The sequence below is a fragment of the Aythya fuligula genome, chromosome 2, assembly GCF_009819795.1.
Source record: "Aythya fuligula isolate bAytFul2 chromosome 2, bAytFul2.pri, whole genome shotgun sequence".
NCBI lineage: Eukaryota > Metazoa > Chordata > Aves > Anseriformes > Anatidae > Aythya > Aythya fuligula.
The window spans coordinates 109,994,285-110,022,059 of NC_045560.1; the positions used below are offsets into that span (position 1 = coordinate 109,994,285).

General features: G+C 36.4%; 1 protein-coding gene across 3 annotated transcripts in view; it reads right to left on the reverse strand.

The window, feature by feature from the left end:
* ROCK1 (Rho associated coiled-coil containing protein kinase 1) overlaps positions 1 to 27,775 on the reverse strand; it is an 85,279-nt gene that overhangs the window by 8,559 nt on the left and 48,945 nt on the right. For all 3 annotated transcript variants that reach the window (XM_032183323.1, XM_032183322.1, XM_032183324.1), the window contains 15 exons: positions 27,164 to 27,299; positions 26,736 to 26,827; positions 26,351 to 26,597; positions 24,455 to 24,561; positions 23,174 to 23,324; positions 22,169 to 22,329; positions 21,217 to 21,401; positions 20,652 to 20,721; positions 19,119 to 19,213; positions 17,916 to 18,081; positions 17,015 to 17,108; positions 12,769 to 12,857; positions 11,971 to 12,159; positions 11,283 to 11,448; positions 3,605 to 3,675 (listed from right to left, as the gene is read on the reverse strand). In XM_032183323.1, coding sequence (XP_032039214.1) covers positions 3,605 to 3,675; positions 11,283 to 11,448; positions 11,971 to 12,159; positions 12,769 to 12,857; positions 17,015 to 17,108; positions 17,916 to 18,081; positions 19,119 to 19,213; positions 20,652 to 20,721; positions 21,217 to 21,401; positions 22,169 to 22,329; positions 23,174 to 23,324; positions 24,455 to 24,561; positions 26,351 to 26,597; positions 26,736 to 26,827; positions 27,164 to 27,299 — 2,019 coding nt within the window. The remainder of the gene's footprint in view (positions 1 to 3,604; positions 3,676 to 11,282; positions 11,449 to 11,970; positions 12,160 to 12,768; positions 12,858 to 17,014; positions 17,109 to 17,915; positions 18,082 to 19,118; positions 19,214 to 20,651; positions 20,722 to 21,216; positions 21,402 to 22,168; positions 22,330 to 23,173; positions 23,325 to 24,454; positions 24,562 to 26,350; positions 26,598 to 26,735; positions 26,828 to 27,163; positions 27,300 to 27,775) is intronic.

A 27,775-nucleotide genomic window follows, 5' to 3' on the forward strand; every position in this document is an offset into this window, starting at 1 on the left:
CACAGAACTCAAACTTCTGTTGCTACAGGGATGTTACTATGAAAGTTACTCTATCCCTGAGCAGCTCCTGGAATGCAGAGTCTGTCACTTACTGATAAGCTGAAAACACCTCCCTTAGTCTAGAGACCTGCAGGACTCACCGGTACTTTGCACCAAACAAGTGGGGGCCTTTCCTACAATTTCTCTTTAATGGACCAGTGTAATAAAAAGCAAAAGCAAAGCAGCAGTAAGAGCAAACAAGTCACACGCTGGTATATATTTCAGATGCAGGAATAAACTGAGACAGCAGAGTAAACGTTTGCAGATGAAGAAAAAAAGAAATGGACATTCTTTTGCTGCATGCCACTTTAAAGGTCAAACCACAAAAGTACTTTCCAGAATTGTAAAGATGCTAAGAAACAGAAATATTAAGTAATGTGATTAGTTTATTTTTTTCCTTAGTATTTTAAAGCTCTTGCTAAAAGCCTACATATTAACATAACTATCCCATGCTACTGAAAAAATAGAGTACTTGAGAGTGCATGGGATTCTGAGGAATATGGAAGAGCTACTGGGAAGGCACCGAGAGTTTTAGAGCAGGAGTGGGTTTCAGGCTCCAATTCCAAGAAAATACCCAAATGTTGAGTATGCCTGCAGCATCTGCCCTCCTGTCCCCAAAAGAGCAAAGATATAGTCCTCAACCTAAAGTATGCAGACACCTTTCCAGTGCCGCTCATAATCACACAACTATAAATGTTTCACAGAATGCTTTGGGTTGGAAGGGATCTTAAAGACCACCTAGTTCAAACCCCCTGCCATGGGCAGGGACGCCTCCCACCAGCCCAGGTTGCCCAAAGCCCCATCCAGCCTGGCCTTGAACACCTCCAGGGATGGGGCAGCCACAGCTTCTCTGGGCAGCCTGTGCCAGGGCTTCACTGCCCTCTGAGGGAAGAATTTCTTCCCAATGTCTAATCAAAAACTCCCCTCTTTTAATTTTAAGCCATTACCCATTGTGCTATCACTACAACCCCTGACAGTGTCCCCTCTCCAACTTTCTGGTAGGCCCCCTTTAGGTACTGGAAGGAAAAACATGTTCATATGACGTGAAAAACAAAGCAAGCTGTTCAGACAGAATTTTGTAACCCACAGGCAAGTTTAAAGATTAAACATCTTTAACCTAAGCACTTCCCAGTGAATTCAGACCTTTAGCACTTGCTGCTTGATGCTCTTCAGTAGGACCTACCAGTCCAATGCCTTTGCTACAACTGTCCATAAGCATAAGCTCATTGACAGCTGTGGCAGTTCCCTCCCTGCAGTTTCAAGTGTTTTAGAAACAAGGTTTTAAATAAGTCTGACCTCACAATCCAAGTACACAAGTTACCTCAATAAGTTTACAGAAAAGTGCTTTTAGAACGTGTTGCTCAAGCTGCATGCTACAGCTGTACACAAACTACTGAACTGCATCTAAACCCACAAAAGGTGTTGCAGGGTTGTTTTTTCTTTGCCCCCCCGCCAAAAAGGGCTTTCACCTCCTCAGTCAGGATTCTTTAATACAAAGTCCGATCAACTTGAATAAGTACCAAGTAGTAGTGGTGTGAGTCTGTGATTTTCTCCACTGAAGAAAAAGAGTCTGAGCTTGTATTCCTTTGATCCAATTCAACAGAGAGCTGATGCCTTCTCTGCCTTTGAAGTACACACCTCTGCCTTTCACAGATAAGAGTAAGGCCTTAAAATGACTACTACTAACAAATGCAAATTCTGACTGCAATTGAACTCAGTTATCACTCTGCATACAAGTGTTGGTGAAAGAACAATTCAACCTCACAGAAAAGTTAACTAATAAGGCATGCAACTGCTTCAACATCCTGTTATGACCATGCAAAAAAGTATTTTTATCATCTCAACTTGGGATGAAGTTCCAAATAAAAATATGGCTAACCCATTTTAATGATAGCTTGACCTCTAAGCTCAAGTCTTTCTTCTCAAATGAATCTTTTCCACACTCAAAAACTTTCTAACTTGAGCTAAATAACTGAGGGCATGGGACAGAAATCAGAGCCACTGACATCTGAGTCAGAAATGTGGCAATTCAATTTCTAACAACTCAGACATCAATCCAATTATTCTGCTAATACGCTTCACAGTTACAGCTGCTGCTAATACAGTTACAGCTTTCTCTTTAACTTAACCTGGACGTGGCTATATTTGAGGTTCCACACCTCCCACTAACCACCAAACTGAAAGCTAATTAGAGCAGGAGCACATGAAGAGGTTAAGTACAAGCCAACTTGTTTCAGATGCAGCATAGTTCAGCCAACAGCACACACACCCAAGTTAATGTGGTCCCTCACTACTGGGTCTGTGGTTTGAATCTCAGCTAGCTTAAGGATCTTGTCAGCATGATTCATTTTATGACAGAGGCATCTATTTGTAGCTCAAATTCCTTCCAAGTGCAGGAATTATTATTTAAAATAGCAAAGTATGAAATATCTTGAAGGATCTAAGCATGCCTGAAGAAGCTCAGATAGCCTTTCGGTGGAGAAGCTGCATTTATCACAAGTTTACAAATTTAATCATCACAGAGTGAATAAATATTCTCCATTTCTAGAAGACAAGTACATAAAGCTGCCAGATGTATTCTGATGGAAAAAGGATGCAATATTTTAGATAATCTAGAGCAGAATAAAGCTACATGATTTGTGGCAGAGGCACTGCCAAAAGTCTGACAGCAAGCTGGATAAATCAATCGTGAAACAACAGAAGTCAAACAGCCTTAGCTATCAAACAATTTTTGATACATGTTGCACATCCATTACATCAATCCTGGAATAAATTTACAAATAGGTGTATTTCCTGAGGCACCTGAAGAACATTCTAACACTATTGTCATTTGACTCAAATATAGCACCAAGAAAAGCCTTGATCTCGTCCTTTAAATTCCATCCAGTTCTGCTAATACAGAGGCATTGAAAGACACAGCAACTAGAAGCCAACTGAAAAGCACTTAAAGTATCTGTTAACAAACCTAAGGTTCCAAACTGCAGTAATCAAGCAGTTTTAGTATGGTACTTGATTGCACTGACTCTCATCTGAGGGTCTGGGGGAAATACTTTAAGTGGTTGTTAGTTGAAATAATGTAGAGCTTAACCCTCACTCTTCACAAAATATTACTGGTAGTAGTCTGACAGACACACCACCTTCTACAGAGGAAAAAAGATAATACTACTTTCTTTAGAGTGGGAATTCCATCAGAGAGGCCCAGTTTCTGAGATTAAGCCAGTCTCTTCAAGAAACTAACCACTTTAAAATAAGGGAAAAGGAAATGTCATTGAAAATTATCCATGACAATTTATAACGAGAATGAAGACCAAGGCAAAGTAGAATCCAAACAAGAATCATGATTCTAAGATGCTCATTGTAAAGCATTTCCTCAACCACCTGTTAAAAATCTGTACAACATTATTATCACACTGAACTTGTTTTTCTTTTTTCCTTAATAATGTCTAGGCACTAAATAACTCCAATAATTTTGTTTAAGAAAGATGAGTTGTAAAGCAAATTCCATCATTACTCTATGCCTAAAAAGCTTTTCAAAGGAGTTAGGGAAGAAAAAATCAATTTGTACCTGTTTCTTCCAGCCATACCGCTTTATATTTCCTTTGTTTGGTATTGAAAGCCAACCTTCAAGTCTTGATTCTAGTTCAAAAGAAAAAAAAATAAATAAAATTATATATTTAATGATAATAAAAAACAACACAAAGCAAACTACTACTAGAAAGGAAAATGTACTACATGCAGTAATAGGCAATTACCTATTTAGCAAAGCAGAATAAAAAGCACAGCTGAATAAAATGAAGATAAGCATTTATTTCATGCTCCGTCACAAGCTAACACTATTATATAGTTACTGTAGAATAAAGTGAAACTGTTTTCCTTGATGCCAACATCTGAACATAAATGGTTTGCAAAGGGTCAGGCACAGGGAGACTGCTTTGAAAATGTGTTACAGCTTAAATAGAGGACTATTAAGAGCTTTTCAATGTAAATATCATTTACGCTCACAAGGGCTACATGAAAATATTCAGCAGGAAGATGCAGCAAATAAACCAGAACCACATTTTCCAAGGGAAACAAAAAAGGAGAGCGCACAAGAGCAAGCAAAGCTACACAGGTGTTCCATTACTCACAGAAGATAAGCATAGGAGATAAATAAATAAGGAATGCAGGAAGAATCAACTGGATATAAAGAATAAGAAACAGGCATTTTATTCACATTTTCAGTGGACAGTTTTCCAAAGATTAATGTAATAACTTGTTTTGCTATCACAAAACCACTAATTTAACAATTATACAAAGAAGGGTCACAAGAAAAATTAAGTCTGCCTAATGTGAATCGTGGTCTCAAAACTTCCTCCAGCTGATACTGTCAGTTTATTTTTACTTTTTGATAGATATTATTAAAATTACGTAGCCAGGTAACAGAATCAAGAAGCCATGCTGACTATCTTGACTCCACTAATCAAAACTGACAGAGGTCTCAGAGTTTTGTAAATGGAAGAATGAAGTAATGAAAACAAAATTTTTCATTCCAGAACTACAAATTAACCTCTATTTTTAAAAAATCATGTAATATTCTAATGATTATAAAAGTGTAATTCTGTAAAATAAAGCATCAGTACAGAAAAATAGCTGATAATTATAAAAGAACGCATACATTAGTTAACTTGAACAGCAGCACTAAAAACTTAAAGACATCACATTAAAATTTGCTGAAACATTCTCCACAAATATTTGTGTAAGAATGAGCTACTGGTTCCCTTTATAATCCCATGATAATTCCGTGAGGTTCATCCCAGTAAGCCCAGTAATGCAGATATTGTCTATACGCTTTGTTTTGTAAAATTACAAGAAGACTGACAGTCCAGCCTTTTACAAGACATTAAAATTAGGCTTGGGAAAATAAATAAAAATAAAAAATAAAAAAATAAATAAAAAATAAAAAATAAAAAATAAACCTTTCCAACATCAGCCATACAGCACACAATATTTGAAAGTAGAATATACTTTAAAAAATAGAATCACCTCTTAACATTTCTCCACATACTACAGAAAATCCTCAAAATACTTGGGGGGGGGCGGGGGCACTGAACTACCAAAATTACAGCTGGGAGAAAAGCGTGTCAACAGAACTCCTTCCAACATGAAACCTGCCTGGAAAAAAGAGAAATGTACTTCTTCCCTGCCTCTCAAATTTGTGTAAGAATTGCAGGGGGTTGGGAGGCTGCCTCTCCTCCTCCCAGCTCTTGATACTTGGGGGCTTTGGAGAAGGAAACATATTTCCTTCATGTTCGCAGGCATCACAGCTAGTTCTTACCTTATTTTGAATATTTGTTCCTTATGATCAATTTTACATCAAGAGAAGATTCTTTCATTTTTAGACATTTTAGAAATATCCCAAAGCTCTAGTCCTCTGTTGCAAAACGAAGTGATTTGTTTTGAAGAACATACTACAGACTACTGAGATTCAAAAGGAACACTACACATCTGGGGAAAGAGTGGCACAGGGCAATTTGAAGAGAGATCTACTAACACATTTTTAAGATGCACCAGGTACTATGATGCCTATACAGACAGCACGAGGAGGAGTATTTATCTGAGTTCACTTTATTTCAGTATGTTTTGGAAGAAATTTCAAAGGAAGTGGAAAGTGGATGAGCTGTTAAAAGTGAATTGGTTGACATTCCTTTCTGTTCACTACAAGTCTATTTTAGTGATCAAATACTATTTGAATGAGGAATAATTTCTGAGCTGTGAATAATGTCTTGCAGTTGAAAATATTTTCTGAATGTACTCCTTTTCAGCAAAGCCAACATTTGTCTGGAACTAGATGTACTCTTGAAAGGGCAGATGAGCCCTTTCGTTCCAGCCATGCCACAAAGGTTTGTCTTGAGTACTATTTGCAGTGCATTTTGATTTCCCTTGACCAAGTTAGCAAACAACTGCAAATGCTCATCTGGATGTTTCACAAATATCTGATCCAGAAGAAGAATATTTATGAGAGTTCTGATTAAGTAGTTAGGAAAATGTGGGCTATCTAGACTATAAAAAAAGAATCTTCCAGCTTTGTCTTTAAAAGTAGGCTGAAACCTATTGCCTGACAACTTCCCCGTATTTTGGAAAGAATCCCAGAACCTAAACGTAGTATTCCCAACCCAGAAAAAACAAGATAGGCCTGAAAAATATGTTATGGCTAGCTGGATTCAAACAGTATATGAAGAAAAAAATATCTGTGAAAGGTACAGTTATTATAATTATCTGCCAGAATATATTAGAACAGGGATTTGCGTTCTAAATATCTTCATGGCTGTTATTCATATTGCCATCACTGTAATTCAGTACATTAAACAGGAGTTCTAACAGTATGCCTTCAATAAAATTACAAAAGACAACCATTACTGTATTGATTTATGAGACTACTTGTTGTTTTGGAGCTGAGGTGCCCTTATAATCAATACACTATGTTCTCTGTTTTCAGGAATCCCTGCTCCTCAGGCTCTTCCCATAATGACAGAAAAAAACAGGGATTACTACCTCACTAACTTCTTCCAGTCCACATTCCAAAAAATCATTCACCTAGATGGTCCACATTCATTATTCTATCCTGCCCACGTAAGACATTACTTAATAACATACACTGTAAACTACTCTGTCTTCCATTTAAAACTGCAGGGCAACTCAATTGTTTAAATTACCTTGCAAATCAGATTGAAAGAACTAATTCACAACAGGTTACGTGCTGTACAAGGATCAGAAAAAAAACCCTTGAAGATCATGATTAAGTTTTGTCTTCACAAAGAACAATTCTGCTAGCAAGTCTTAATACTTAAATGATTGTAAAATCTAGCCAGTAGGAAGAGGCTTTCTAAAGGCATCATAAAAAATGTCGTATTTCAGCTGTTTCAGCAAGAACTCTAATGTGAGATATCAACTGAGACAATAGCTACTGTCCGAATTGATGATAAAAAGTGAGAATTATGGGAATTGCTTAGAAGTGAATATAAGAAAGACTTTCCTCTGTCTTTCTCATCAGGAGAAGAAAAATCCTAAAACCAGCCTGGATCACCTGAATAACCTGATCCTAATCTTGGGATTAAGTAAATTGTCCTGGAGGTACCATAACTTGAGGGCAGGGGTATTTAGTTCCATGACACACAGACCACCTCCAAGTGAGATGTAGCTGTGAAGAATACATTTTAGTATTACCTTGAGCTTATTCTAAGAATTTATCCAAGGTCTTCTGACACCAAAATTTCACAAGATGCTCTTCCTGTAAATTATGAATTCTCTTCCTGTAGCCTCTCTGGTGACTAGCACCCTAAGCTCCCTGAATAGAAAAAAGATCCAACAGCCTGATCCCTCCACCTCTGGCATGCAAGATAGTGGAAAATGCCTAAGAATCACAGGTTTCTTTGGAATGCTGCCAACAACACTATTGCACCATTTCATACCAAGCTTTTTTTTTTCCCCTCAATTAAACCAGAAACTGCCCATCATCAGAATTGAAACCATGGAGTCGTTCTATGTTTACATTATTTTGTGTTTTCATTTTTTCCCTGGTGATTTTTTTTTTTCTTTTTTTTTTACTAAGAAAACAGGAAACTGAATAAATCATACTGTATTTATTTAGTAATTCTACTGTTTGCATTAAATATTCTAAGGAATGTCTTTCCCTTAAAAGCAGATGCATCAGCTAGAGAATCTTGTTGACTACCCATCAGATCCACGTCTTAAACACGAAGCTATTTGTGCTCTGAAGAAACGTCTGTGTATGAGTTCCTCACCAAAAACTGACCAAATACTTCAGAAAACATCTGAGAACAAGAATGGAAATGCTACAGAAGTGATGGGAAACTAGCACACAGTTGAAGACAAACAAAGTTCACGCTACTAAATTGTAACAGATGAACTTCTGTGGCATGCCACCTTCTGTTTTGAAGAATAATTATTTGGCTTGCAGAACATGCTAACTACATGCTAGATAATTTGGATGGAAGAAGACGTAACCTGGAAGGAATAGAGACATTGTCCAAGCTGCCAGGTATCAAGTTAGGAAAGCTAGACTACAGATAGAATTCAATCTGGCCAAAGTCATCAAGGACAAGAAGAAGGGCTTCTACAGGTTCCTCAGTGACCGAAGGAAGCCTAGGGAAAATGCAGGCCCTGAAGGAAACAGGAGACTTGTCTACCTAGAACAGTGAGAAGTCTGAGGCAGTGAGTGCCTTCTTTGCCTCAGTCTTTACCAGCAAGACTTCAGAAATCCCAGGTCCCAGAGACCAGACTGAAAGGCTGAAGCAGAGAAGATGTATCCAGCTCTTCTTTGGTGGAAGACGATCAGGTCAGGGAATGCCTGAGCAAACTGGACATGCACAGGTCCATGGACCCAGACATAGTCCTGAGCAACCTGCTTGAGCAGTTGGTTTGGACCATATGACCTCCAGAGGTTCCTTCTGACCATTCTATGATTCTGTCAACATCCTTTTTCTATGGCATGGGATACTTAGACCTTGAAGACTGGCTTTCTTTTCCTGCTTATAATGCTAGTGCACTCCTGTGCTCTCTACTTACCTAACAATGTGTTAAACATGACTATACTTGTATTAACGTCACGATTTCTCTCAATTACCTAAATTGCTTCTTATTCAGATTCTAGTTAATTCAATCTTGCTCAAAAAACTTACAGTGTATAGAGACATAATCTAAATTTATTATTAAGTAATTATACATCAGAGGCCATAACATGTATTAGACCTGTAGGACACTAACACCAGCAACAAAACTGCAGTAAAAAACAGAGACATGAAAGAAAAAAGTACCAAAAATGAGGGAGAGGGGTGAAAGGGTGGTAAAACAGAAATGGAGGGGTGATGAGTATAGAAGACAAAGGGAAAGACTGTAAGAATTTCTGGTAATTATGATATTCTAATTAACAATGAAAAGGCTGCTGACCTGTAAACATTTGGCATACACAGAAATTTCTGCCTCAAAAATCAAAGTGGAGGGTTAGACAGACAGAAGCCTGTAGCATGGTCCAGAAAAGGGCCATGAAGATGATCAGGAGGCTGAAGCGCCTCTGATCTAGTGAGTGTCACTACAAAGAGAAAGGCTGAGAGAGCTGGGGATTTCCAGCCCATAGAAGAAAAGGCTCTGGGGAGACCTCATGGCAGCTTTTCAATACTTAAAAGAGGCTTATAAAAAAGACATCAACTTTTTATTTGGGCAGATAATAACAGGACAAGGAAGAACGGTTTTAAACTAAAAGAGGGGAGATTTAAATTAGAGGTTAGGAGAAATTCTTCACTCAGAGGGTGGTGAGGCACTGGCACAGGCTGCCCAGAGAAGCTGTGGATGCCCCATCCCTGGAGGTGTTCAAGGTCAGGCCAGACAAGGCCCTAGGAAACCTGATCTAGTGGGTGTCATGCCTGCCTGTGGTAGGGGGGTTTAACTAGCTAATCTTTAAGGTCCCTTCCAATCCAAGCCATTCTGTGACTCTATGAAGTCTATGCACATCTCCAAAGGGAAAACTGGAAATAACATACCTCATGAATCATACAAAGAAACAGCATACTCCTACAGACTTTGCATGATCTAAGAGACAACAGCATCATAGTGACATGCTATTACTCTTAAGAAGAATTTTTTTTCTTGTAGAGAAATGTAGGCTTTCTATTTACAGGAATTCAGAAATTCTCAGTAAAAAAAAAATAGAAACTACAGACTTCTTCATTTAGGAAATGCTATCAAACATAAGAGACATTTCCAAATAGTAATTTGAGGTGGAAAGAAGTTTTTTAACAAAAGTTAAACATAAAAACCTCTGATTCCTTTTTGGTCCTAATTAAACAGAAACCACCAAGAATTAGTATCTAACAGAAAAGCTCATGAGAAGTGCTCCTGAAAAGGATTGAAAGTTCAGAAATACCTAAGGGGGTAAAAAAGGGAGTTCCTAGCAGGTGACAGACAGCTAAGAAAATTACTTTATCTATCTAATAGCTCTAAGAATCCCCAACATTGAGTTTTAGTGGAAGTTTGGCTACAGAAGACATTTCTGAAACAAATAAAATTATATTTACATTACAATATGGCAATATCCTGAGGGTTTTTACAGATGGAATTGTCAGAATGCAAAAGGCTTCTTGGAAAGAGTGGAAGTTGCAAAGAACAGACCACATGATTATCTGAATAGAAATTCATTCTAAAACACAACGGATTTCAAAATGAACATCTGAAAATATAATAGGGGAAGACAGGATACAAAAATAGACACAGAAAAGAATAATTACATAAAAATATACCGCAAGTTTCACAACCTACCTGAAATTTAAATCATTTTATGACCCTTGGAAAAGTTCTAGAATGTAGCAATCTGTGCAACATGAAGTGCATACACAGGAAAAGAGACACCTAAAATATTTCTATCTACTTTTATCCAATTACTTATCCACTGAGGTCTTAAAACACCTAATATAGTATTTTATTTTCACATTTTTGAATCTGTTTTTCTATAGTGCAATCAGAATGTAAATTTGTAAGACTAGCATTTATTAAGAATTTTTAAAAAATTATGTAACTGTACACAGAAAATAAGCCTCATTCCAAAATATGGAAATTGTAAAGCACTGATTATTGCTAAATATTTTCTCCCATATCTACAAATACAGCAATGTGAATATGCTAACTAATTATACTTTTCAAATACTGGAGGGTGGAAAATCACTAACCAGTGTAACAGCGGGTCTCAAAACACAGTGCCTGTAACAAACTATATGTAAATGGTTAGCTATGATTTGTCTGGTACTATTTGTTCTTCTTTTATTCTGTTGAATCAGAGTACCATACTCTGCTATGTATTATTTAAATTTCAACTGTTATTTTTCCACACAGGCAGTTATTACCACTTTTCATAAAGGTGTTACATTACTGTGACCAACAGACAAGATTAAGGCAATTTTGGGTTCAAGATATAAGATACAATCAAGATGTTATGTAAATGCTGGCCCTTTACTGTATTCATTGTACATTGCACACTACAGTCATTATATTCAAACAGTAATAATTACAGCTGTAAAGATATTCTTTTCACAAAAGTGGATAAAAATTATGGTAATACCATGCCATAAAGTACTAGGAATGATGTGAGAAGTTAAGACTCAAGTATGAGCACCTTAGCCATAGCTGCTCATACAATACCTTCCTAAACTACACATATGAGCGAAATCAAGTACTTAAATGTGCTTTTGTCTTACCTGAAAGATTTCCATCTGTTTCATCTGTCTGGAGACTAGCAACGCTGGTGGAATCCATTCCTTGCTGGAGGTCCAAAATTTTCCTTCGTAGTTGTTCTATATCACTCTCTTTGCTATCCAGCTGCATCTGTAGCTCGTTCCTGTATGTAGATTCTTCTGCTAGTTGCTGTATTTATATACACACACATAGTTACCTTGATACCAAAAATACGGTAGCAAAGTATTTTAAAAACAAAACTCTTTAGACTTTGAAAAAAATGTAGTAAACACTTCTGATAGAATTAATATAAATTATTGTAATAGAAATGTTCCTGAAGTCTAGGAAAAATGTTAAATATCAAAGACATAGATGAAGTAGAAATTTTTAATAGAAATTTTAGTAGAATTTGTTACTTTTTTTTTTTTTTTGAGAAGACCACTGCCTACCAGAGAAAAACTATGTATAAATTGTATACTACACAATATTCAGTTTTCATAATGTACCAGCAGTTTCCATGCTTAAGAATTTACGAAGAGGAAATGAATGAGAACAAGGACAGCTACACACTTTCCAAGTTCTCCTCCTCACTAAAGCTCTGTAGGCTAGTACATCTGGAAAAAAAAAATCCTTTTCTCACGTGGACTAGGAGCTTAACATTTTTCCTGTGCAGAGAACTTCATAATGTGACCAAAATTAAGATTATTTTACCGCTTGCATTTCATTGAGCTCCCTTTGGTATTTCACTACCATCTGATTGAATTTCTCTTTTTCTTGATTAAGCTCTAACTGTAGTTTTCGGTTTTCCTTATCTTTCTTCCTCAAATCTTGCGTGCTTGCTTTCTTTCTGTCTATTTTAAAATCTTTCCGATTCATTATCTCAGCCAGCTTATTGACAGCCTGTAAACAAAAACAGAAGATCAGTAAGAAAAATTATATATGCAAGCAAGTTTCATACAAAGCTTCTAAGTTCATCTTGTTAGAGGTTTAGATCGAAGACTTGCATATTTTTGCTAAGAATGGGGGAGTTACACTTGAGTAAATCATTATGATCAATTCCAAAACCAAAAATGTGTCCTCATGGATACGCTAAAATGTGTAACTCAGTTACTGAATTTATCAAACTGATGCCCATTTCAAACAGCAAAAACACAAACAAGGGCTGAAAAACCCCCCTCCTTCTCCTCAAATCCAACTTCTCCAGTCACCTCCATCTGACTTTAAAAAGGTTTCCCAAAATTACAGAAACACAGTCAAGTACAGCAAAATTTTTCTGTTGCCCCCACAAAACACGTCACCAAATTAAATGGTCCTTACTCATGTTAGGAGTAATACTGAGAAGTACTCAGCATCAACTTTCTTTCAACTGTAAATACCAATACATATTATACATCATGATTAATATAAATTTAATCTCAAGCTCTAGGAGTTAGTGGCACGAAAAATGAATGGGAATATATTGGATATGCAATGTCTTATTAATTTATTCAACTACATAGAAAGTAATACCTGGGTCTTCAGAGTTCTCTCAGTGTTGATACTCTTCTCATAATGCATTCGAATATTATTGATTTCCTCCTCCTTTTTTATTTTGTATTCTGTTAAAGTAATAATCAACTTTGAGATTTTAGGACGAGGTAAGAAATCCTAAACTTAATCAATTCTGTAATTGTACCATTCTATTTCTCCGTATTCCTATTATGTTATTTAAAGTGCAAAATACAGTTTGCAATGATAGATATTACTGCCTCACTGCTACTGTAGAAAATTACCAGAAGAACATCTTAGAAAGGCACCAAGATGAACTACTGCAAACAACATGCATGTGTGTGTTTCCTATTAAGTCTGTTGCTCCACTCCCTTGGTGTTTGCTCTGTCAAAAATGTTTCTGCCATACCAAAAACATTGAGTAAATAGCCACACAGAATAGGACTGATATACCTAGACCCACTTTCAGCACAGATTCTGAAGCAAGGCATAAAGAAAGTATGGAGGAAAAGACTTTTTTTAAGAAAAAAAATTACTTTGTTATGTTTCCTCCTCTCCAACCCATCCACCCACACCAGTTACTCAATTCTATCAGTCTTTGTATCACACCTCCAGTCTCCTGATTTGTTTCCAAAATTTCTGTAAGTACGCATTTCACTGATAACGATTTCTTCACAAAAACTACAAACTACAAATTATTAAAGAATAATTTTCAAATACTTATGAAGTTAGAAACTTTGTAAACTAAAAAACACCAAGCAACTAAAAACTGCTTTCTCGCCCTATCCCTGGCAAATCCCTGCTATTACCAAAATGCAGAACAAAGGAAAAACATTCTTGTATGCAGTCCTTCCCACATAAATTTGCAACAACACTGGCAATACTACTGATAAGGCCTTTCCTCTCATAGTCAACATACATTAAAATATGCAGTCTGATTATATATTTATAGACTCTTGTTATAAATGGCTCAGTCTTCAAAATAGGATTATAATCAAAGATCAAAGTTTACAATTTATTAAAGGAATAGAGGTAAGCAAACAGCGCTGGTGGAGCAGAGACTCCTGGCGCACCCAGTGCTGTTTGCTTACCTCTATTCGTTTAATAAATTGTAAACTTTGATCTTTGATTATAATCCTATTTTGAAGACTGAGCCATTTATAACAATCTGGGGGCTCGTCCGGGATAAGCTTCTACCCACTGTGTTAAATGATCTACTATTACCAATAGATATTTTATCCTCTCTACTTTGGGCAATTCAGTGAAATGAACTTGTACTTTCTCAAAAGGCCTATAAGCTGTTTTGTTTTGTTTCTCCCTCCCGTGGCTGCTTCTTGAAACTCTTTCTTATTTATCTTCTGATAAGTTATGCAATGTTGTGTAATTTGCTTTGCTATTTCAAAAAAAAAAAAAAAAAACAATGCAACCAAATTGTTTTAGTAAATGATCATTTAACGCCTTTGTACCCCAATGTGTTTGTGCACGCAAACGTCACAGTATTTGCTTCGCATAAGCTTTTGGCAATGTCTCTCTCCGTTCTGCTTTTATAATCAGTCAGCCCCCTTCCCCCCCCACCAGTACTTGGGAAACTGACCACACACCGCAGCAAATACACCAACACTTCTCAACTGTTAGTTACTTAGATAATGCTCCCACCTTTTTCTTGTCACACTCAAAGCATTTAAGAGCAAAAATAGGCTCACAAGATACACTGCCAGGCCCGTATATTGGGCACCACCACTCAAAACTTGGATAAAACAGCACTTCTTTTCAGTCTGTCATGCACTTCATTCATCTCCAGCCACTCCCCTCATGGAGAACACGGCACCGCGGATCGGAACTCCGCGCTTGCTTTGCAGGGACGCTGCGTCTCACTCACACAGCACGATCGCGCAATCACACAGAGAGGCCTCTAGCACATCTCATTCATACCACAAGAATATAATTTAGAACGATAACCAACCAAACAAGTATTGTCTCTGACTGTGTTCTTCATGGTGTGACTCCACTGTGTTTCAAATCCTTACACTTACACAAATACTTTCAACACAAAATACCTGGACATACAATTATTAACACTCCAGTTAGCATCCCTCCAGCAGCTGAAAGCATACCGTTTGTCCGCAGCTTCAGGAGATGTTTGCTCCTGTGGTGAGCAGCTGAGAGTGGAGTCCCCTCCGAGCAAAACACTCAGGGTGCACCTAGGGGCGTCTGCTCCGCAGCCAATCCCACAGCCGAGCAGAGTGTCTCCTGCCTGGCTCACCAAAATGACTCACAGAAAGCTGACTCCACAATCAGTAAGATTGTAAAGTAGGTATGTTTACTCAGTTCTGGACAGCACGGGGCAGGTAGTCCCACCGAAGTCATGCACGCCTAATGTGACAGCTTGTTCTGGTTATATCTAGTAAAGAGTTACATATACATGAAGTTTCCCAACATTCCTATACATATGCATAACCTGTCCCTTTGTGAACAGTCCTCCTTATCTCAGACCCCTCAATTAAAGTCCGAACCATGAGGTTGTTTTTGATCTGGTTCTTGGGGTCCGAGAGGCTCCTGTTATCTGGAGGTATAAGTGCAGCACAGGCACATCACAAATGTAGCACATATTCACTCTTAATCAATTGCTCTCTAATTTCTAATTCCAATGTTTCAGCTACAGCATACTTGCTCTCTTCCAGATCCACGGGTATTCTACTATTAACATTAATGTTCAAAGCCTGACAGACCCCATCCTCTGTGGACCCAAATATCAATCAAAATACATGGGGTCTTAAGGGTTCTTTTGGTCATTCTATCATATAATACTGGACCATTTTTAATTTACTCTTTAATTTTCTGGAGCTCCTATTGTTCCAATCATTATTCCTAATGGACTTTCTGGTAATTTGCTCCCTTTCTTCTGGTCCTTGGTCATCAATGCTGTCTGACCCATCTAGAAATTTTACTATAGCAATTCCCCACAGCCCTTGGTTACCTTAGTAAGAGTGTCTTGCAGGGGGTTTAGGACCTATCACCCACCCACAAATCCATGAATCCTATAGGAACCACTCTATAGGAATCACTTCCTTCACCAGCCAAGTCCCTCACAGGAGACTGGAACCACGGTTAGAAGACCTCCACACTGACTTTGGAAGCCTCAGTTACACTCTTACACACACATACAGGCAACCGGATCCCACCCAACCGAACAGTATATTCCTTAAACACTTATGACTCCGTCATCTTCGTTCGGATCTTCGCGCACAGAATTACGAGCAAAATACAGTGCTGCAGCCGGCAAGGGAGCTCATAAAAAAATCAAATTCTTTGCCTACCTTTATTCAGGTTCAAGATGGCATTAGTCCCAACCTGACTCAAACAGGAGCCACCAAATGGTGGGGTGCCTCTCCTAGATCAAATCAGAATTCAGGAACCAAAGCCATCCCGGACGAGCCCCCAAATTGTTATAAACGGCTCAGTCTTCAAAATAGGATTATAATCAAAGATCAAAGTTTACAATTTATTAAACGAATAGAGGTTAGCAAACAGCGCTGGGTGCGTCCTGGTGGAGCAGAGACTCCCGGCGCACCCAGTGCTGTTTGCTTACCTCTATTCCTTTAATAAATTGTAAACTTTGATCTTTGATTATAATCCTATTTTGAAGACTGAGCCATTTATAACAAGAGTATATAGTCCAAATGCACAAAATTAAAACGCAAATCCACTGATATGAACGAGGTGGTAATTCTGAACTCAAGTGACTTCTTAAGGGAGCTGAAATATCAATGCAGCCTTACTGTACATACTGGAGATGGAAACGATGGAAAGAAACACTTTATTAAGTACATTTTATGCGATATGAAATGAGTCCTTAACAACTTTCATGCACTCAAGTGCATGGCTGGCAGAAAGGGTTAGACAGACAGCATGCGGAAGAGCTGTACTGAACAGGCATTCCTGCAACACCTGCAGGAACTTATGTGCTAACTTGCTTTAAAAACTGAGGGAAGCAAGCCGTGAAGATCACTTTTTCCTGCCCGCCAAAGCTGTGATTTTAATCATTTGCCAACAGTAAAGGTAGCACATGGGAATAGGATGTAAAAATAGTGGCAATTCACATGGAATTTCAAGATGAAAGCAGTGACTTATTTTTCCACCAAGCTATTTCACCACTATGGAAGACATACAGGACCGTCCTTTCAAATTTCCCACTTGCATTTTGCCACATGCTTCCAGTTCATTTGTGCTCCATAACAAGTGATTTAAAACTCCAAATATGACATACCTTCCTCCTGCTTCCTAATTTTTTCACTGATCTCTGAATTTTCTTTTGTTATTAAATCAACGTCCTTGGTTAATGTGTTATTAGTTTCTTCGAGCTAGATGAAAAACAAGCACATTTTAAAATAAAGAACTTTCCATAAATAAGAAAAATATTTATAATGCTATTATTTTAAATACACTTAATCTGTAACAGTCTTTTACTTGGAATGTCTTCCTCTGAGTACATCCAAAAAAATCTGCTTATCGTTCAAAACTGAATTTAAAAAAAAACTTCTAATCTGTCTTGATTTACCAGAAGGATAAAAATATCACTGTCCCAGAAAACATTTTTAAAATGATCTTTGCAGAACTGACAACACTGTAGTATATAATCATAAATCCAAGCAAAGTTAGATAGATTGCAGTTATTGAATGTGACAGTTCAAGATTTTGTGGCACTTTGCAAAAAATAGTACCAGGGGTTCTTTTAAGGAAATAGTTTATTAATGGGGAAAACCTCAAGACTTCCAAGTACTGGTGGTTTTTTTTGTTTGTTTGTTTGTTTTAAGGACTAAATGTTGCAATAAGATTCTGTAACACTACACAAATTTACAAGACTTGAAAAATAAATTGGGCAATTACAAGAAATGACTGGAAAAGGCTTAATAACTAATTACAGACATTGGCTTGATTTACAGTCTGACTTCACCTCAGATTTTCATCTGAGTCTACACTTGTTTGAGAGTTCAGATGGTGGACACTTAAAAAACAGTTAAATCCCAACTGAGTTCAAACCTAGGATACTGGAATCATCAGTTGTGCCCACAAGACCTTACAAATTAAAAGATACATTATATACATACACATGTATATCCTCCAGCTGGAGGATATATAGAGATATTAATTAGAGCAGAATAATTTACCCTTCTTATGATGCTGTCCTTATCAGTCATTTCTTGCCTATGTCTTGATGCTGCTTTTTTGCTTTCCTGACTCAGTTCAAAATACTGTTCTTCAAGGAGAGCTCGTGCCAACTGTTCCGACTCAGCTTTGGTTTCAGCTAAATCCAGCTGTGTAGTGAGTGTTTCTCTGTAAAAAGAATAAGATTTTGCTTTTCCTATGCAAAATATTCCATATTTTCAGGACAAAGTGAACAAACCCAGATTATATCATCCAGTTAGCTGTTATTATCTTAGTTTCCTAAGAAGAACAAGATTAAGACCACAAGCTGTTTTTGTTATATTTTGATGGACTACACAATCTAAAACAGTAAGTTTACTATAATTCAATTCAAATTTATATCATCCATGAAACACCAACCCTTCAGAAACCAAGTGTCAAGTTCTCCTGCCTTTAAGGAATAAAAAAGGCAAACTGGGTAAAGTTTGTGAACATATATAGTGGTTCTATGTCGAATTTGCAACTCTTTCTGCAAAGAGTTGCAAATTCTATCTAGAGCTTGAGAGGCAGTTCAGCACATAAGCCAAATTTTCTTGCTCTTGTTTGGAGTAAAGTCCTATATTCGCTTGCAATGAAACCCACATAATGCACAGTGGCCAGTCGAGCACCCATGAGTCAAATTCACCCATCAACATGCGACTTGGCTCACAGCATGGGGAAGGAAATAAAGGTGGAAACACATTACTGAAGTATGGGCTCATAAGTCCTTCCTGCACTGCAAAACAAAATGTGTTTTATGCCATGAAGTATGTATTGCCATGGAATTAATTGATTTGATACATCTGTAGCATGTAAAGGCTATAGAAATATACAAAATATTTACCAGGATGGTACAATCAAATCAAAAAAGATGTGTGCTTGGTTTTTTTGTTTGTTTGTTTGTTTTTTTCAAGCGAAAGGACGACTACCACAGACTGGAATACTTTTTCAAAATTTTTACAACTTCCACATCCGAATCAAGTTCAAGCAAATATGAATAGCCATATTCGTCTCTGTCAGCACAGGCAACATGCTGTGTATTTGCCATTTTACAAGGTGTTACAGAAGAGCTTTGAGGCCTGTTTGAGGTTGAAAGAATTTAACATTTTACATCCGATACAAAATCTTCATGAGTGAGACCACTATATGTAAAACTTATGTCTATTTAACAAACACAATGAGCATACTTTTCATTTTGCAATTCCTGCATTTTTCTTTGAGTTTCTTTATTCTTTTCATCAATCTCTTCTTTCAGTTCCTTAACCTGAGTTTTGTAAAGTGTCTGCAAAAGAAAGCAGAAAAAGAGAGAATCATTACTCAAGTTCCATACAAAAATTTATGGGTTTGGTGCTTGGTTGGTTTTAATCTGTCAAATCAATGTATGCGAGTACTACCTTTAATGGAATTTCCTCCTCCTTGCCTGCCCAATACACTCTTTCCCAGTAGCCTGTGTGTTGGGACCTGATCTGATTAGGTTAGTTTTTAATTTTCTAGTCTGTTCTTCTACACAATTATACAAACACAGCTACCCACAAAAGGGAAGGAAGGTACCCAGGGAACAAGTGAGCGGGTCTCTTGGAAACAACAGGATCCAACTGCATCATCTTTTAGATTTTGAGATAAGGATGCTAAGTCAAACTAAAGCTTAGTACTGTTCTATGCTTCCATCTGTTGTATTTTTTTCTATCTATGCATCTTTTCTCTTAGAAAGAATTTCTTGTGTACAGACTGACTTTGTATTAGTAAGTGATTCAACAGAAGTCTTATCAATATGAATAACTTGTGTTCCTAATCACTGTATTAACACCACCACCAATTCTGTACATTCAAATTTGATCTTCTACAATAATGTACTTTTACTAAGTTTTCATAGTGGATTATGAATGCCTCTTGTTTAGACCACATGCTTGTGAAACAAGAAAACTGAGAATGACACAACACGCTGGATATCCTTGTTGGGAGACTTACAGAGAAATGCACAAAAACCTTAAACACACAAAAAAATTATAATTACATGCAGTGTAGTAAATGCATTTTTTTTTCCTCTCTCTTTACCTCCAAGGAAGAACTGAATTTAAAGAGTACTTCCCAAAGTGCAATGTATCTGTGTGTATTCACAAATGTATTTAAAGTTCAGGCCTTATAGAGGATCTCGTGCTATTTTTGTATTCAGAGAAATAGAACACATCACACTAATTCCATAAAATACACATCTTGGCTACACGGGATACAGAATAAGGCTCTTCTGTACTCTTCAGGGACTTGGGTGCAGAAAATTTTTTTAGAAGGATGAGGAGTAAGTGCAGAATGCTACTGGATCTACGGTTCTTAAATAGGTAGATCAACCATATGGAATATATTCCAGTATGTATGGAGATTTTGAACTCTACCAAGTTTGCACTTATGTCAGGAAAAGAACTCTTTTCAAAGGTTCAGGTACCAACTATTCTAATAAATAGATAAATGAGCTATTCATCTTAACATACTGAATTTGGCAATCAAGCAACTAAAAGGCATCATATCAAACAGACTGTCTGTAACATTATATTTATGTTCTCTAATTTATTGTTCGGTTTTAATCTCAAGCACAATCTTGTGAATTGATGTCTTACACCAGGTTAATTCAACTTACATTTAAAAAACCTAAATATGCAAAACTATTCAACTGTTCAATGACTCCATGTCAAAATGTAACATTCAAGATTCTTAGTGATCCTTACCGAAAAATACTGCTCAGCTTCAAGCTGATCCTGAAGCTCACGCATTTGACCTTCATTTCCTCTGTACTGCCTTTGAAAGAATAAAAAAGTGTAAAAAGTCAGCTACGAATAAACGGCAAAAGCTGTTTCTAACCAAAACAGCATCCCACAATGATTTTATATTCGTGCACACATTATTTCCAAGACCTACAGTTTGCTTTATCCTAAAATTCTGATTTAATTATGTTTTTCATTCTACCCTGATGATTGTTTTAATTATGTAAGCTAGAAGAAAAGTAGTACTTTAAATGGAGAAATGCTGAGTTATATTTTCACCTGAAGGAAGCTATGATAGAAGCATGATTAATGAAAAATGTCATTCAAATTCAGAAGAATAATCAGGTAGTTAACGAGGATAAGGCTGTTGACTCCCACGCAGTAAAACCACAAGTCCCAGATGATACCAGTAAGTAGCATCACATTCAATCCACAAGGAAGACAAATTTCAAACAAAGTAGCATCTATGCTGTGATGTAAACAATAAGCCAGGGACTGTTCCAAAGAATAGCTCAAGACTTCTACTTACTTCGCAAGTTGAGCCAACTCAACTTCCAGTAATCTCTTTGCTTCCAGTAACGTATTGATTTCCTGTTTCAGTTGCTTCTCAGAACCCTTCAAGTTATCTGCTTCAAAAGCTTGTGCCTTTAATTCGTTCTGTGCCATTATTCTCTTATTTGTCTCTTGCTCTAGCTGCAATGTCAGATTCTTTACCTAAATGAGAAGTTATTTCAGTGTAGGAGCATTTGCTGAATAGCTAATTGCATTCAGACGAAAGTTTCATTTAGGGATTACTTGTTAAACACTGTTGCCTAGATGCTACATATTGTATAATGTATGAAAATATTCTTAAATCTCCAAACATTTTGGTACAACAAGCTTACAGAAAGCTTCTGTACAGAATGTAATGGTACAACACCACATGATAAATCTTGCCTATACTTTGTTTATTTCAAAGGCCCAAATGTATTTTATTGATCTTATCTGAAAAGCAACAATGGAAGAAACCCAAGTTATCTGCTGAAATGTCCTGCAAACCACCCTGTGGACTTCAGATCTTAAAAATTTCTCACCCTAGAAAACACCGCAGCCTACCAGCTAGCTATATGAAAACTCATTTACATGAGTCATAAAGAAAAGTGTTACCACACCCCTTCCCAGTGGTCTGTAAAGAAAAGTAGGGATCAAACTCTTACTAATATTACCTAGTTTTCACGTTCACTGATCTAATTGACCTTCCCTGAACAAATACTTTTCTGGGGAATGCAAACCCAGAACCATCCAAAGCCAGCCAAACTACATAGTCAAAAATCAGAAGAGCAGCCAAGAACAGAAATTACCTACCACCCAACTACAGTCTTCGGTGCTACCAATACACGTAATAGAAAGAAGCTCAGTGTAAGTGAATTTTATTTTCTATTTCTTAATGCAACTATCTTTTCTTATTTATACAGAGATTTCATGGTGAAAATTCTACTTACTTCCTCTTCTAGTCTTTCCTTTTGCTCAAGAAGGTGTTCCAGTTTCTGCTGAGATTGCTTCAGGTCAAAGTCTAGCATGGAACACTGTTTTTCAGCCTGAACTATTCGATTCTCTGCCTTTTCTCTTGCTGCCCTTTCTTCCTTTACTTTTTTTTCCATTTCTAAATGGGATTAAGGGAAGAAAAACAACGAAAAAGAATATGTAGCATGTGCAAGAATCTCTTTATAAACAGTCTTACATTTATATTTATAAACAGTCTTACACCCTAACATTTTTCTGACCTTCTTGTTCAGCTATTTAAGTTCTTCAGCTGTTAGATGAACTGACTACTGAATAAAAGTTTCCTGGCATTGCTGCAAGAAACGTTTTAAAAGAAATATTAATTCCAATTTGCATTCAATGCATTGGAATATTATGACAAATGAAAAATAAACAGTGAAAAAAAATGCAAAATTCATTTTATTGAAGCAATCCCTACAAAATGTTATAGACAAAGTTTCATTCCAATGAATGGATAGTAGAGGGAAAGAAAAGACAGGCTATCTTCTCTGCTTTCTGAAAAGTTATGAACGCCACATGCAGATACCAATGACCTTCACAAATAAAACCTGATATATTCAACTGAGCTACCATGACACTTCCTTGATTCATGGATGTTTATCTATAAAAGAAACTTCACCATTTCAGACAACCCTTGGAGAAAGTCAGTATTTTTAATGCCATTACATAGTTGTGAATGTCCCAAGACATCTCTGTCTTGATAACACATTCTTTCAATTCCATTTAGCATTAGCCAGAATTATAGGACTCAGTAACATTTTAGAAGCCAATGAAGGTTCTGAATTGCAAAAGCAGTAAGCTATTTTGATTTGAAACGTATTTTCTTAATATTAGGAATCAAACACTTGTGTAAGAGTATCACATCATTAGATCATGGGTTTAAGGTATCATAATTAAAATACTGTTTATTGTGTATTTATCCAAAACTTACTGGAAATACTTACCACACATTGCAACTGATTTTGCCTCTTCTATTGACTGATGTTTGTCAGTTAACCGAGCTTTAGTCACTTTGTGTTCATTTACTTCCTGTTCTAACCGGTCTTGTAATGACTTGAGTTTGTAGTTCAAATCTATCTCTAAATTATTCTTTTCCTAAAGATAAGAAAAAAAAATTACCAGGTTCCTATAATAATTTTGTAATATCTGAAGGAATACTTCCCCCCTTCCCTTATTTAGTGTTAACTTCTTGTTATGAAGAAATTCTCGATGTTATTTTCCACTTTTATAAAGAAGGCTAAGAGGCAAAATCTGTATTCAGTGCCCTGGAGAAAACTTCACTAGCTTTTATTTCTATTTTATAAATTCAGAAGATAATGAAATCTTCTCAATTTGTGTAATTAGTAGTCAGCTAAATTGGGAACATAACTATGCCATTAACAACACTAGAGCACAAAGGAATGTTTATTATCGTCACCTGGATGCAATTACGTTATTTCATTGGTGGTAGCCCCAGCCATTAACAGTAATTCACAAAACTAGCACAACAGATGAGCACTGAGAGACAGGACTTGCCTTTGGATCACCACTTCATATATTTCCAAATGAGAAAAATAACTTCTTGCACCTTCCCTAACCTTCTAGAGGTGATCGTCTCTCTCTGGTTTATTTGGATAGTACACATAACACGGAAAATCTTTACCTGACCTCAAAACACAGAGCTATGCAAGTCCATCTGGAAAAAACAGTGCAGGATTTCCTTTTATTTGTTTTTACCTGAATCTCTATCTTGGGGCAGAGACCATAGATATTAGGGGAACATGCTGCTGCCATTCTTTAGGAAAGTAAAAAATTTAAATGGCTCAGCTCCACAGTTGATAAAAAAAGGTCTGACAGTGACCCAGCCAAATATAAATCAAGCAAAAAACAGAAAGCTTTTGTTTTGTTTTTAATTTCAATTCAAAGATTTTTAGGAAGCAAGTTTAGGCAGCAGTGGTCAGACAGGGAGAACAAAAATTACTTGTTACTTGCAAAGGTCTGGAACCTTGACTACATAATTAATGACAAACATGAATTTTACTCCCAAAGCTACAAGAACCAACTGAGAAGCTACGAGACCTTACCATCCTGATGAGATCATAAATCAGTTAGCACTATATAGTTCATCATTTTAACACAGAACTGATTTGGACCCAGGACATAAACCCAGCAGCGTTTATTATTACCATTTGAAAATGCAGTCAAAACTGCCAACGAACATTAGCCTTATCATTATCTTACCATACCTTTTCTGAATGATTAAGCAGATCCTGTGCTTGTTTTCTTTCTGCTTCCACTCTTTCAAGATTATTTTTAAGGTTTTTTACTTCTTCTTGTAAAGTTGTAATCCGAACTGTCAAAAAATGAAATATCATTCAGTATTTATTACTAGACTTAAATCAATATTTCTTTCCACAACCTTTATTGATTTCTGGGACTGTAAAATATTCTCGCCTTCAGATTTTTCATATATGCAAATGCTACACATTGTAAAGCAAACTGATCTTTTTAGCTACACCATTAGAAATGGTTCACAGAAAACAAAACATATGCAAAACCTGGAACCTGCCTCCCGTCACTCCCAATATCCAGTATGAAAATTTCTTTCCATTAATGCAAATTCTGCTGTGCTATGCAGCCAACACCTTTTCTAATGTTAACTCCACTAATGTGTAAAATAAAATGCATTACACAGAGGCAATCTCAGATGGATATACAGGTGTTAATGAAATACATGTTCACTTAACTGACTTGAGCATTCTTCCCTGAATAGATCAACTAATTAATCTCCCACCACCCACCAAGAGACCCTGTCAGGTATCAGATGTTTATATTAAACACTAAGTAAGGGTATGCATTTCTAGAGTGAAAAGTCTGTACCAAATCCTTTAAAACAAAGAAAAACTTACAAAAATATTTTGATTATATTACACTCAATACCTTAGACACAGTAACTATAGTGTACAAGAATACACCTATCAATTCATTTATGTCTGTCTAAATTACAGAATGCTTCAATTAATTTTTTTTAAGTATAAAGAGATACTCTGGCAATACAAAAGAAACTGCAGGACAGGGAAGAAGAAAAAGTCTTCCTGAATCTTAGTCTTTCTGCATTCATTTGAGATGTGCTGTTAAAATCAGCTGTATGAGTGTTTGAAATACATAAAGCTATTCATGTGTATACCAGCAAAGTACCTTACTTCGATGCCTTTCAGAAGAACCTCCCTTTTGGGAGGACTGTTGAGTTGAATGTGGTCAAAAATACACATTTCAAAGTGCACAGAAGTCTTCTCATGCAATTTTGTACCTCCTGCTTGCATTTAACAACAGACTGGACTAAACTACACTCCATGTCAGTGAAACAATACACTGACTAAACTGAAATTATTTTACTATACTTAAAGCATAGTGAACAGGCAACTTGATTCTTGATAGTTCTTACCTTGTGCCAAAGAACGTAAAGTTGACCTTAAAAAGCAAACACACCCAAAAGCCCTCAACACCTCTCTCCAGTCTATACCAATAAGCATAAGATAGTGCCTCATGGGCAGTGATTCTCAGTACTGCTGACAGACGATTTAGAACAGCAAGTTAAGGTGCAGTATCCCTTAGCATAGTCATAAACTAACATATCTAAATAGTTTCTACTGCTAAGAATCATAAGTATAAATGATAACGTTCTCCAAGTATCCAGATCTGTATCCCTTATTGTGCTTTTCATGTTCTAAAATCACTTAGAAGCATCATAGAAAGAAAACAAATGCAATTTAAGAACAAGGTAGCATTCTCCAAAAATACAAGAGGAGACAGAGCAGGGTTACATCAACTTGGCTGCATAAAGGTTGGTAAAACACAGTGTTGGGTGTTCTCTAGCACTACTACCAGCTTCTCATATTATTGTACCATACATTTCAGACTTTCAGATAGGTCAGATTTTGAGATTTTGATACTCCTTCTTCCAAGAGCCATTCGGACACGACTACTTCATGAATTATTTTACTAATTTACACTCATTTTGCAAATTGACTTTTCCTTTCTTCACGTCTTTTATAAATAGGCTTACTTTTTTTAAAAAAAAAAAAAAAAAAAAAAAAAAAAAAAAAAAAAAAAAAAGCAAAGTATAAAAAGAGAAAATTTACCCTGTAGCTCTCCAATCATTTCAGATCCATGACTTCTGTCCCTTCGTTCTGATTCCAGTGCTGCTTGCAGCTGGTAGTAATCTTTCTCCACCTGCAGTTTTGCACCTTCTAGGACTCTGCACCTTTCCTGCAGTTCTCTATTTAGTGATTCTACCTGACTTAATGACTTGCTCATTTCTGTGTTACCCTTTCTCAGTCTTGCTGCTGTATCAGATTCTGTCCTTATCAAGTCATTGGCTTCTTCTAGCTGTTGGGAAAAAAAAAAAAAAAAAAAGATTCTCAAATATAAAAATGATTTATTGGAACCAGTTTTATTATATCTGAATGCACAATACTGCTTCTCAGACCTAAGAAATAATGAAAGCAATGAACAGAAACAACATACTTGTTTTTGTAATTGTGTTATCTTCTCATTTGTAATTTGTGAATGCTGGTTGATTTTTTTCAAGTCTTCCATTTGATCTTTTAGCGTGGACACTGAAAAGAAATTACATCATTAACACAAGAGGTTAAAAAAAATCTTTAATTTTTACATAAACACATTAAAAGTCTTGGCACATAAGTCCTTTGTTGCCTTTTTTCTTATGTACATTTTTAGATCAAATTCTGTGCCTGCAGAATAACACACTGTAGAGAAGACAGAATAAGACAAAGACGTGTTCTTGTTAAAACTCAAATAAACTCAAAATTTGTGCTCACAATTTGAAAAGATCCCTTTTAAAGTTCAGTAGCACTCAACATGCTAACATAGTAAATTATTCCCAAAAAACATACCATATACCTAATCAGTTACAACATGCCAACATGGCATACCTTCATTTTCTGCATTCCTCCTCCTCTCATTCTCTTGTTCAATTTTTCTTTGGTAGTCATTTATCTTGTGCTGCAGTACCATCTTTTCCTTCTCAATTTGAGACACTGTTGTTTCTAAGTTCTTTCTCTGATTTCCCTAAAATTAAAAGCATCGTCATTTTCTATTTACATTTTAATGAATGATCCCTAAACCAGTATCTCTGCAACTAACTATGGACACTGATGCATCATTTCCAGTGAATGAGTTTGTCTCCCTTTAAAAAAAATTCAGAAAAAATGACTTTTTTCTTTATACTTCTACATTACAAATATACCAAATTACTGAAGAAGTTTTTGTTAACATTGTATTTAAATAACCATTAAATAGTATTAGGAGATGACATAAGGAACTCAACAGAAAATCACCTGTACATTAGATTTCAGAAAAACTCATTTTTTATGAACTCCAGAAAAACATTCATCTTGTTCATTGCAGTTTAACAGAGGGAACAATTTAAATCTGTGAAACATGCAGAAGCAAAAAGGCTTTGAAAATGTGTGAAAATAAATAGATGCATTTCCCAATGCTATGTATTGAAATGTGATCATCTGGTCTCAAATTTATAGTGAGAA